The 13,985-nt window shown below is 41.5% G+C and overlaps 1 protein-coding gene across 1 annotated transcript in view; it reads left to right on the forward strand.

Moving 5' to 3' along the window:
• LOC137538585 (catalase-like) overlaps positions 1–13,985 on the forward strand; it is a 68,464-nt gene that overhangs the window by 36,435 nt on the left and 18,044 nt on the right. Inside the window, exon 8 of the mRNA XM_068260844.1 lies at positions 11,148–11,300. Coding sequence (XP_068116945.1) covers positions 11,148–11,300 — 153 coding nt within the window. The remainder of the gene's footprint in view (positions 1–11,147; positions 11,301–13,985) is intronic.

Here is a 13,985-nt window from a genome sequence, read left to right on the forward strand (position 1 = left end):
GGGGGGGGGGGGGGGGGTGGGGGGAGGCTGTAAGAAGAAGGGGGCAGGTATGAATGGGGGGGGGGGGGGCAGATGGAGCTGGGGCATGAGGTGGGTGAGTGAGAGGGGAGGTATGAGGGCGGAGGAGGCAGTGGAGTGAAAGAAGGAAAGTGGAGGTGTAGCTGGGGAGGACATGAGGTGGGTGAGTGAGAGGGGAGGAGTGAGGGAGGTGGAGGTTGTGAAGAGGAGTGGGGGGGGTGGGGGGAGGCTGTAAGAAGAAGGGGGCAGGTATGAATGGGGGGTGGGGGGCAGATGGAGCTGGGGCATGAGGTACGGTGAGTGAGAGGGGAGGTATGAGGGCGGAGGAGGCAGTGGAGTGAAAGGAGGAAAGTGGAGGTGTAGCTGGGGAGGACATGAGGTGGGTGAGTGAGAGGGGAGGTATGAGAGAGGTGGAGGTTGTGGAGAGGGGGGGGGGGGCTGTAAGAAGAATGGGGCAGGTACGAATGGGGAGGGGCAGATGAAATGGGGGGAGTTGAAGATGGTGATGGTAAGGGGAATGGGGGGTGGGGTGTAAGAAGGAGAGGAGAGATAAGAATGAGTGGGAGGGGAGACGGATGGGAAAGCAGATGGAACTGGGGGAGGCAGCGAGGAAAGGTGGTGGTGAGGAAGGGGGGAGGGGGTAGAGGTGTAAGAAGGAAAGGGAGGGTATCAACGAGGGGGAGGGTCAAAGGTTGGGAAAGGGGGGAGGGGGTAGATATCTTAAAGCTGAAATACTGTCATATTTCTGCAGAAGCCGTGGCCTAGAGTGGAAGCTTCCCAAAGGGGCAGCAGGACATAGAGGAGGAGGTTACACATGGAAAAGAGAGGCTAGAAATGAAATAGCAACACATGGAGTTGGGAAACAGCAGCTACAGAGGGGAGTAACACCTAGAATAAGCAGTACATAGTGATGTCACTGACTGACCTCAGAGGAGCTCACACTCTAATCCTACCATAGTCCTAGTGTAATGTCCTACCATATTATTATTATGTATTTATACAGCACTGACATCTTCTGCAGCACATTACAGAGTACATAGTCATGTCACTGACTGTCCTCAGAGGAGCTCACAATCTAATCCTACCATAGTCATAGTCCAATGTCCTACCATATTACTATTATGTATTTATATAGCACTGACATCTTCTGCAGCATATTACAGAGTACATAGTCATGTCACTGACTGTTCTCAGAGGAGCTCACAATCTAATCCCTGCCATACATAGTCTAATGTCCTACCATATTATTATTATGTATTTATACAGCACTGACATCTTCTGCAGCATATGTCACTGACTGTCCTCAGAGGAGCTCACAATCTAATCCTACCATAGTGATAGTCTAATGTCCTACCATATTATTATTATGTATTTATATAGCACTGACATCATCCGCAGCACTTTACAGAGTACATAGTCATGTCACTGACTGTCCTCAGAGGAGCTCACACTCTAATCCTACCATAGTCATAGTCTAATGTCCTACCATATTATTATTATGTATTTATATAGCACTGACATCTTGTGCAGCACATTACAGAGTACATAACCATGTCACTGACTGTCCTCAGAGGAGCTCACAATCTAATCCTACCATAGTCATAGTGTAATGTCCTACCATATTATTATGTCCTTATATAGCACTGACATCCTCTGCAGCACATTACAGAGTACATAGTCATGTCACTGACTGTCCTCAGAGGAGCTCACACTCTAATCCTACCATAGTCATAGTCTAATGTCCTACCATATTATTATTATGTATTTATATAGCACTGACCTCTTCTGCAGTGCTGTACAGAGTACATAGTCATGTCACTGACTGTCCTCAGAGGAGCTCACACTCTAATCCTACCATAGTCATAGTCTAATGTCCTACCATATTAATATTATTATGTATTTACTGTATATAGCACTGACATCTCCTGCAGCACATTACAGAGTACATAGTCATGTCACTGACTGTCCTCAGAGGAGCTCACACTCTAATCCTACCATAGTCATAGTCTAATGTCCTACCATATTATTATTATTATTATGTATTTATATAGCAGTGACATCTTCTGCAGCACATTACAGAGTACATAGTCATGTCACTCACCATCCTCAGAGGAGCTCACAATCTAATCCTACCATAGTCATAGCCTAATGTCCTACCATATTATTATTATGTATTTATATAGTGCTGACATCTTCTGCAGCACATTACAGAGTACATAGTCATGTCACTGACTGTCCTCAGAGGAGCTCACAATCTAATCCTGTCATAGTCTAATGTCCTACCATATTATTATTATGTATTTATATAGCACTGACATCTCCTGCAGCACATTACAGAGTACATAGTCATGTCACTGACTGTCTCCTGAGGAGCTCACACTCTAATCCTACCATAGCCATAGTCTAATGTCCTACCATATTATTATTATGTATTTATATAGCACTGACATCTCCTGCAGCACATTACAGAGTACATAGTCATGTCACTGACTGTCTCCTGAGGAGCTCACACTCTAATCCTACCATAGTCATAGTCTAATGTCCTACCATATTATTATTATGTATTTATATAGCACTGACATCTTCTGCAACACATTACAGAGTACATAGTCATGTCACTGACTGTCTCCTGAGGAGCTCACACTCTAATCCTACCATAGTCATAGTCTAATGTCCTACCATATTATTATTATGTATTTACATAGCACTGACATCTCCTGCAGCACATTACAGAGTACATAGTCATGTCACTGACTGTACTCAGAGGAGCTCACACTCTAATCCTACCATAGTCATAGTCTAATGTCCTACCATATTATTATTATGTATTTATATAGCACTGACACCATCTGCAGCACATTGCATAGTACATAGCCATGTCACTGGCTGTCCTCAGAGGAGCTCACACTCTAATCCTACCATAGTCATAGTCTAATGTCCTACCATATTATTATTATGTATTTATATAGCACTGACATCTTCTGCAGCACATTACAGAGTACATCGTCATGTCACTGACTGTCCTCAGAGGAGCTCACAATCTAATCCTACCATAGTCATAGTATAATGTCCTACCATATTATTATTATTATGTATTTATATAGCACTGACATCTTCTGCAGCACATTACAGAGTACATAGTCATGTCACTGACTGTCCTCAGAGGAGCTCACACTCTAATCCTACCATAGTCATAGTCTAATGTCCTGCCATATTATTATTATGTATTTATATAGCACTGACATCTCCTGCAGCACATTACAGAGTACATAGTCACGTCACTGACTGTCCTCAGAGGAGCTCACACTCTAATCCTACCATAGTCATAGTCTAATGTCCTACCATATTATTATTATGTATTTATATAGCACTGACATCTTCTGCAGCACATTACAGAGTACATAGTCATGTCACTGACTGTCCTCAGAGGAGCTCACACTCTAATCCTACCATAGTCATAGTCTAATGTCCTACCATATTATTATTATGTATTTATATAGCACTGACACCATCTGCAGCACATTGCATAGTACATAGCCATGTCACTGGCTGTCCTCCGAGGAGCTCACACTCTAATCCTACCATACCCATAGTCTAATGTCCTACCATATTATTATTATGTATTTATATAGCACTGACATCTTCTGCAACACATTACAGAGTACATAGTCATGTCACTGACTGTCCTCAGAGGAGCTCACACTCTAATCCCTACCATAGTCATAGTCTAATGTCCTACCATATTATTATTATGTATTATATAGCACTGACATCTTCTGCAGCACATTACAGAGTACATAGTCATGTCACTGACTGTACTCAGAGGAGCTCACACTCTAATCCTACCATAGTCATAGTCTAATGTCCTACCATATTATTATTATGTATTTATATAGCACTGACACCATCTGCAGCACATTGCATAGTACATAGCCATGTCACTGGCTGTCCTCAGAGGAGCTCACACTCTAATCCTACCATAGTCATAGTCTAATGTCCTACCATATTATTATTATGTATTTATATAGCACTGACATCTTCTGCAGCACATTACAGAGTACATCGTCATGTCACTGACTGTCCTCAGAGGAGCTCACAATCTAATCCTACCATAGTCATAATAATAATAATATGGTAGGACATTATACTATGACTATGGTAGGATTAGAGTGTGAGCTCCTCTAAGGACAGTCAGTGACGTGACTATGTACTCTGTAATGTGCTGCAGGAGATGTCAGTGCTATATAAATACATAATAATAATATGGCAGGACATTAGACTATGACTATGGTAGGATTAGAGTGTGAGCTCCTCTGAGGACAGTCAGTGACATGACTATGTACTCTGTAATGTGCTGCAGAAGATGTCAGTGCTATATAAATACATAATAATAATAATATGGTAGGACATTATACTATGTATTTATATAGCACTGACATCTTCTGCAGCACATTACAGAGTACATAGTCATGTCACTGACTGTCCTCAGAGGAGCTCACACTCTAATCCTACCATAGTCATAGTCTAATGTCCTGCCATATTATTATTATGTATTTATATAGCACTGACATCTCCTGTAGCACATTACAGAGTACATAGTCACGTCACTGACTGTCCTCAGAGGAGCTCACACTCTAATCCTACCATAGTCATAGTCTAATGTCCTACCATATTATTATTATGTATTTATATAGCACTGACATCTTCTGCAGCACATTACAGAGTACATAGTCATGTCACTGACTGTCCTCAGAGGAGCTCACACTCTAATCCTACCATAGTCATAGTCTAATGTCCTACCATATTATTATTATGTATTTATATAGCACTGACATCTTCTGCAGCACATTACAGAGTACATAGTCATGTCACTGACTGTCCTCAGAGGAGCTCACACTCCAATCCTACCATAGTCATAGTCTAATGTCCTGCCATATTATTATTATGTATTTATATAGCACTGACATCTCCTGCAGCACATTACAGAGTACATAGTCATGTCACTGACTGTCCTCAGAGGAGCTCACACTCTAATCCTACCATAGTCATAGTCTAATGTCCTGCCATATTATTATTATGTATTTATATAGCACTGACATCTCCTGCAGCACATTACAGAGTACATAGTCATGTCACTGACTGTCCTCAGAGGAACGCACACTCTAATCCTACCATAGTCATAGTCTAATGTCCTACCATATTATTATTATTATGTATTTATACAGCACTGACACCTTCTGCAGCACATTACAGAGTACATAGTCATGTCACTGACTGTCCTCAGAGGAGCTCACACTCTAATCCCTACCATAGTCATAGTCTAATGTCCTACCATATTATTATTATGTATTATATAGCACTGACATCTTCTGCAGCACATTACAGAGTACATAGTCATGTCACTGACTGTCCTCAGAGGAGCTCACTATCTAATCCTACCATAGTCATAGTCATATGTCCTACCATATTATTATTATGTATTTATATAGCACTGACATCTTCTGCAGCACATTACAGAGTACATAGTCATGTCACTGACTGTCCTCAGAGGAGCTCACACTCTAATCCCACCATAGTCATAGTCTAATGTCCTACCATATTATTATGTATTTATATAGCACTGACATCTTCTGCAGCACTGTACAGAGTACATAGTCATGTCACTGGCTGTCCTCAGAGGAGCTCACACTCTAATCCTACCATAGTCATAGTCTAATGTCCTACCATATTAGTATTATGTATTTATATAGCACTGACATCTCCTGCAGCACATTACAGAGTACATAGTCATGTCACTGACTGTCCTCAGAGGAGCTCACAATCTAATCCTACCATAGTCATAGTCTAATGTCCTACCATATTATTATTATGTATTTATATAGCACTGACATCTTCTGCAGCACTGTACAGAGTACATAATCATGTCACTGACTGTCCTCAGAGGGGCTCACACTCTAATCCTACCATAGTCATAGTCTAATGTCCTATCATATTATTATTATGTATTATATAGCACTGACATCTTCTAAAGCACATTACAGAGTACATAGTCATGTCACTGACTGTCCTCAGAGGAGCTCACTATCTAATCCTACCATAGTCATAGTCATATGTCCTACCATATTATTATTATGTATTTATATAGCACTGACATCTTCTGCAGCACATTACAGAGTACATAGTCATGTCACTGACTGTCCTCAGAGGAGCTCACACTCTAATCCCACCATAGTCATAGTCTAATGTCCTACCATATTATTATGTATTTATATAGCACTGACATCTTCTGCAGCACTGTACAGAGTACATAGTCATGTCACTGGCTGTCCTCAGAGGAGCTCACACTCTAATCCTACCATAGTCATAGTCTAATGTCCTACCATATTATTATTATGTATTTATATAGCACTGACATCTTCTGCAGCACATTACAGAGTACATAGTCATGTCACTGACTGTCCTCAGAGGAGCTCACACTCTAATCCTACCATAGTCATAGTCTAATGTCCTGCCATATTATTATTATTATGTATTTATATAGCGCTGACATCTTCTGCAGCACTTTACAGAGTACACAGTCATGTCACTGACTCTCCTCAGAGGAGCTCACACTCTAACCCCGTCATAGTCTAATGTCCTACCATATTATTATTATGTATTTATATAGCACTGACATCTCCTGCAGCACATTACAGAGTACATAGTCATGTCACTGACTGTCCACAGAGGAGCTCACACTCTAATCCTACCATAGTCATAGTCTAATGTCCTACCATATTATTATTATGTATTTATATAGCACTGACATCTTCTGCAGCACTGTACAGAGTACATAGTCATGTCACTGGCTGTCCTCAGAGGAGCTCACACTCTAATCCTACCATAGTCATAGTCTAATGTCCTACCATATTATTATTGTGTATTTATATAGCACTGACATCTTCTGCAGCACATTACAGAGTACATAGTCATGTCACTGACTGTCCTCAGAGGAGCTCACACTCTAATCCTACCATAGTCATAGTCTAATGTCCTACCATATTATTATTATGTATTTATATAGCACTGACACCATCTGCAGCACATTGCATAGTACATAGCCATGTCACTGGCTGTCCTCCGAGGAGCTCACACTCTAATCCTACCATACCCATAGTCTAATGTCCTACCATATTATTATTATGTATTTATATAGCACTGACATCTTCTGCAACACATTACAGAGTACATAGTCATGTCACTGACTGTCTCCTGAGGAGCTCACACTCTAATCCTACCATAGTCATAGTCTAATGTCCTACCATATTATTATTATGTATTTATATAGCACTGACATCTCCTGCAGCACATTACAGAGTACATAGTCATGTCACTGACTGTACTCAGAGGAGCTCACACTCTAATCCTACCATAGTCATAGTCTAATGTCCTACCATATTATTATTATGTATTTATATAGCACTGACATCTCCTGCAGCACATTACAGAGTACATCGTCATGTCACTGACTGTCCTCAGAGGAGCTCACAATCTAATCCTACCATAGTCATAATAATAATAATATGGTAGGACATTATACTATGACTATGGTAGGATTAGAGTGTGAGCTCCTCTGAGGACAGTCAGTGACGTGACTATGTACTCTGTAATGTGCTGCAGGAGATGTCAGTGCTATATAAATACATAATAATAATATGGCAGGACATTAGACTATGACTATGGTAGGATTAGAGTGTGAGCTCCTCTGAGGACAGTCAGTGACATGACTATGTACTCTGTAATGTGCTGCAGAAGATGTCAGTGCTATATAAATACATAATAATAATAAGATGGTAGGACATTATACTATGTATTTATATAGCACTGACATCTTCTGCAGCACATTACAGAGTACATAGTCATGTCACTGACTGTCCTCAGAGGAGCTCACACTCTAATCCTACCATAGTCATAGTCTAATGTCCTGCCATATTATTATTATGTATTTATATAGCACTGACATCTCCTGCAGCACATTACAGAGTACATAGTCACGTCACTGACTGTCCTCAGAGGAGCTCACACTCTAATCCTACCATAGTCATAGTCTAATGTCCTACCATATTATTATTATGTATTTATATAGCACTGACATCTTCTGCAGCACATTACAGAGTACATAGTCATGTCACTGACTGTCCTCAGAGGAGCTCACACTCTAATCCTACCATAGTCATAGTCTAATGTCCTGCCATATTATTATTATGTATTTATATAGCACTGACATCTCCTGCAGCACATTACAGAGTACATAGTCATGTCACTGACTGTCCTCAGAGGAACGCACACTCTATTCCTACCATAGTCATAGTCTAATGTCCTACCATATTATTATTATGTATTTATACAGCACTGACACCTTCTGCAGCACATTACAGAGTACATAGTCATGTCACTGACTGTCCTCAGAGGAGCTCACACTCTAATCCCTACCATAGTCATAGTCTAATGTCCTACCATATTATTATTATGTATTATATAGCACTGACATCTTCTGCAGCACATTACAGAGTACATAGTCATGTCACTGACTGTCCTCAGAGGAGCTCACTATCTAATCCTACCATAGTCATAGTCATATGTCCTACCATATTATTATTATGTATTTATATAGCACTGACATCTTCTGCAGCACATTACAGAGTACATAGTCATGTCACTGACTGTCCTCAGAGGAGCTCACACTCTAATCCCACCATAGTCATAGTCTAATGTCCTACCATATTATTATGTATTTATATAGCACTGACATCTTCTGCAGCACTGTACAGAGTACATAGTCATGTCACTGGCTGTCCTCAGAGGAGCTCACACTCTAATCCTACCATAGTCATAGTCTAATGTCCTACCATATTATTATTATGTATTTATATAGCACTGACATCTTCTGCAGCACTGTACAGAGTACATAATCATGTCACTGACTGTCCTCAGAGGGGCTCACACTCTAATCCTACCATAGTCATAGTCTAATGTCCTACCATATTATTATTATGTATTATATAGCACTGACATCTTCTGCAGCACATTACAGAGTACATAGTCATGTCACTGACTGTCCTCAGAGGAGCTCACTATCTAATCCTACCATAGTCATAGTCATATGTCCTACCATATTATTATTATGTATTTATATAGCACTGACATCTTCTGCAGCACATTACAGAGTACATAGTCATGTCACTGACTGTCCTCAGAGGAGCTCACACTCTAATCCCACCATAGTCATAGTCTAATGTCCTACCATATTATTATGTATTTATATAGCACTGACATCTTCTGCAGCACTGTACAGAGTACATAGTCATGTCACTGGCTGTCCTCAGAGGAGCTCACACTCTAATCCTACCATAGTCATAGTCTAATGTCCTACCATATTATTATTATGTATTTATATAGCACTGACATCTTCTGCAGCACATTACAGAGTACATAGTCATGTCACTGACTGTCCTCAGAGGAGCTCACACTCTAATCCTACCATAGTCATAGTCTAATGTCCTGCCATATTATTATTATTATGTATTTATATAGCGCTGACATCTTCTGCAGCACTTTACAGAGTACACAGTCATGTCACTGACTCTCCTCAGAGGAGCTCACACTCTAACCCCACCATAGTCATAGTCTAATGTCCTACCATATTATTATTATGTATTTATATAGCACTGACATCTCCTGCAGCACATTACAGAGTACATAGTCATGTCACTGACTGTCCACAGAGGAGCTCACACTCTAATCCTACCATAGTCATAGTCTAATGTCCTACCATATTATTATTATGTATTTATATAGCACTGACATCTTCTGCAGCACTGTACAGAGTACATAGTCATGTCACTGGCTGTCCTCAGAGGAGCTCACACTCTAATCCTACCATAGTCATAGTCTAATGTCCTACCATATTATTATTATGTATTTATATAGCACTGACATCTTCTGCAGCACATTACAGAGTACATAGTGATGTCACTGACTGTCCTCAGAGGAGCTCACACTCTAATCCTACCATAGTCATAGTGTAATATCCTACCATATTATTATTATGTATTTATGTAGCACTGACATCTTCTGCAGCACATTACAGAGTACATAGTCATGTCACTGACTGTCCTCAGAGGAGCTCACAATCTAATCCTACCATAGTCATAGCCTAATGTCCTACCATATTATTATTATGTATTTATGTAGCACTGACATCTTCTGCAGCACTTTACAGAGTACATAGCCATGTCACTGACTGCCCTCAGAGGAGCTCACACTCTAATCCTACCATAGTCATAGTCTAATGTCCTACCATATTATTATTATGTATTTATATAGCACTGACATCCTCTGCAGCACATTACAGAGTACATAGTCATGTCACTGACTGTCCTCAGAGGAGCTCACACTCTAATCCTACCATAGTCATAGTCTAATGTCCTACCATATTATTATGTATTTATATAGCACTGCCATCTTCTGCAGCACATTACAGAGTACAGAGTCATGTCACTGACTGCCCTCAGAGGAGCTCACACTCTAATCCTACCATAGTCATAGTCTAATGTCCTACCATATTATTATGTATTTATATAGCACTGACATCTCCTGCAGCACTGTACAGAGTACATAGTCATGTCACTGACTGGCCTTAGGAGCTTACCATCCACTCCTTCACCCACTCCTCAATATATGTGGTGGTGAATTGGATGTGGTATTATTATTATTTAGTATTTAAATAGGGCCTACATCTTCCGCAGCGCTGTACAGAGTATATTGTCTTGTCACTTAACTGTCCCTCAGAGGAGCTCACAATCTAGTCTCTACCATAGTCCTATGTCTATGTATGTATCATGCAATGTATGTATCATAGTCTGGGGCCAATTTAGGTGGAAGCCAATTAACTTATCTGTATATTTTCGGGATGTGGAAGGAAACCAGAGTGCTTGGAGGAAACCCACGCAGACATGGGGAGAACATACAAACTCTGTGCAGATAGTGCTCTGGCTGGGATAAGAACCCATTGTTCAAGGTTTTGTTTTTGTTGCTCAGTCCACTGGTGTAATGATTTATAGTCATCTCTGATGTTTCTGATCTGACAGGTCTGGTCACACAAGGATTACCCTCTGATCCCTGTAGGGAAGCTGGTTCTGAACCGCAACCCAGAGAATTACTTTGCAGAAGTGGAGCAGATCGCCTTTGACCCGAGTAACATGCCCCCTGGAATTGAGGCCAGCCCGGATAAGATGCTGCAGGTGGGTGGAAAACGACAGGCATCACACCTACCGTATACACTCACCTAAAGGATTATTAGGAACACCTGTTCAATTTCTCATTACTGCAATTATCTAATCAACCAATCACATGGCAGTTGCTTCAATGCATTTAGGGGTGTGGTCCTGGTCAAGAATCTCCTGAACTCCAAACTGAATGTCAGAATGGGAAAGAAAGGTGATTTAAGCAATTTTGAGCGTGGCATGGTTGTTGGTGCCAGACGGGCCGGTCTGGGTATTTCACAATCTGCTCAGTTACTGGGATTTTCACGCATAACCATTTCTTGAGTGTACAAAGAATGGTGTGAAAAGGGAAAACATCCAGTATGCGGCAGTCCTGTGGGCGAAAATGCCTTGTTGATGCTAGAGGTCAGAGGAGAATGGGCTCAGGGGCGCCGCGAGGCATAAAGCGAACCAAGCGGTCGCTTAGGGCCTCACGATCTTAGGGGCCTCGGCGGCTCCGTGACGTCGGCGTGACGTCACTTTTTCCCCGCAGCTCCGCGGGGCTGGCACTGGCAGAGCAGAGCAGGGCTACAGGAAGATGGCCGCCGCCGAAGCCCTGCTCTGGAGACTCAGACTATGTCTCCAGTACAGGGCTTCGGGTGGCCATCTTCCCGTAGCCCTGCATGAATCAGCGCGGGAGATTGGAAGAGGAAGTCAGGGAGGGAGCTCCGTGGGAACTGCGCGCCTGAGGAGCCGGCCGGGAGAGGAGACGGGGAGAGAACACTTCTGCCAGTGCCAGCCTGCCAGGTGAGTAAATTCTTTTCTTTTTGCAGCCCTAATTGCGATTGATTTCTGCTGAACTGTGCCCTAATTGCGTTTGATATCTGCTGAAAATGTGGCCCTAATTGCGATTGATTTCTGCTGAACTGTGCCCTAATTGCGTTTGATATCTGCTGAAAATGTGGCCCTAATTGCGATTGATTTCTGCTGAACTGTGCCCTAATTGCATTTGATATCTGCTGAAAATGTGGCCCTAATTGCGATTGATTTCTGCTGAACTGTGCCCTAATTGCGTTTGATATCTGCTGAAAATGTGGCCCTAATTGCGATTGATTTCTGCTGAACTGTGCCCTAATTGCATTTGATATCTGCTGAAAATGTGGCCCTAATTGCGATTGATTTCTGCTGAACTGTGCCCTAATTGCGTTTGATATCTGCTGAAAATGTGGCCCTAATTGCGATTGATTTCTGCTGAACTGTGCCCTAATTGCGTTTGATATCTGCTGAAAATGTGCCCTAATTGCGATTGATATCTGCTGAACTGTGCCCTAATTGCGTTTGATATCTGCTGAAAATGTGGCCCTAATTGCGATTGATTTCTGCTGAACTGTGCCCTAATTGCGTTTGATATCTGCTGAAAATGTGGCCCTAATTGCGATTGATTTCTGCTGAACTGTGCCATAATTGCGTTTGATATCTGCTGAAAATGTGGCCCTAATTGCGATTGATTTCTGCTGAACTGTGCCCTAATTGCGTTTGATATCTGCTGAAAATGTGGCCCTAATTGTGATTGATTTCTGCTGAACTGTGCCCTAATTGCGTTTGATATCTGCTGAAAATGTGGCCCTAATTGCGTTTGATTTCTGCTGAACTCTGCCCTGATTGCGATTGATTTCTGCTGAACTGTGCCCTAATTGCGTTTGATATCTGCTAAAAATGTGGCCCTAATTGCGATTGATATCTGCTGAACTGTGCCCTAATTGCGTTTGATATCTGCTGAAAATGTGGCCCTAATTGCGATTGATTTCTGCTGAACTGTGCCCTAATTGCGTTTGATATCTGCTGAAAATGTGGCCCTAATTGCGTTTGATTTCTGCTGAACTGTGCCCTAATTGCGTTTGATATCTGCTAAAAATGTGGCCCTAATTGCGATTGATATCTGCTTAACTGTGCCCTAATTGCGTTTGATATCTGCTGAAAATGTGGCCCTAATTGCGATTGATTTCTGCTGAACTGTGCCCTAATTGCGTTTGATATCTGCTGAAAATGTGGCCCTAATTGCGTTTGATTTCTGCTGAACTCTGCCCTAATTGCGTTTGATTTCTGCTGAAAATGTGGCCCTAATTGCGTTTGATTTCTGCTGAAAATGTGCCCTAATCGCGTTTGATTTCTGCTGAAAATGTGCCCTAATTGCGTTTGATTTCTGCTGAAATGTGGCCCAAATTGCGTTTTTATTTTCTGGTGTCTGGGGTAACTGTTGCTGCATTTATTATTTAATGGTCATAGTTGGCTATATTTGCTGTGCTACGGTTAAAGTGAACCAGAGACGAAGCACCCTTGTGTATTTTACCATAGAAATCAGTGGGAACATTAGAGAAAACATTTACCATGCTCTCTGTTCCATCCTCACTGCTAAAAGTGTCTGTTATCTAGCTGAGATAAGAATCCCGGACTGAGCATTGATTCTGGCTTTGCTATAATGACTCAGCTATAATGATTCCTGAGCAAAGCCAGCAGGGGGCAGGCTTGGACTTGAAGACAGCAAAGAACACAGTCTCAGCTATAATTATTCTGTAGCAAAGCCAGACCGACTGCTTAGTCGGGATTCTTATCTTAGAGGTGATAACAGGCAAATTAAACAGAGAACAATGTAACAAAGAGCAGATTAGGTGTTTACTGTCATGTTCCCACTGATTTATAAGGTAAAATACATGAGGTTGCTTC

This window comes from Hyperolius riggenbachi, chromosome 11 (genome assembly GCF_040937935.1).
Source record: "Hyperolius riggenbachi isolate aHypRig1 chromosome 11, aHypRig1.pri, whole genome shotgun sequence".
Taxonomy (NCBI): Eukaryota; Metazoa; Chordata; class Amphibia; order Anura; family Hyperoliidae; genus Hyperolius; species Hyperolius riggenbachi.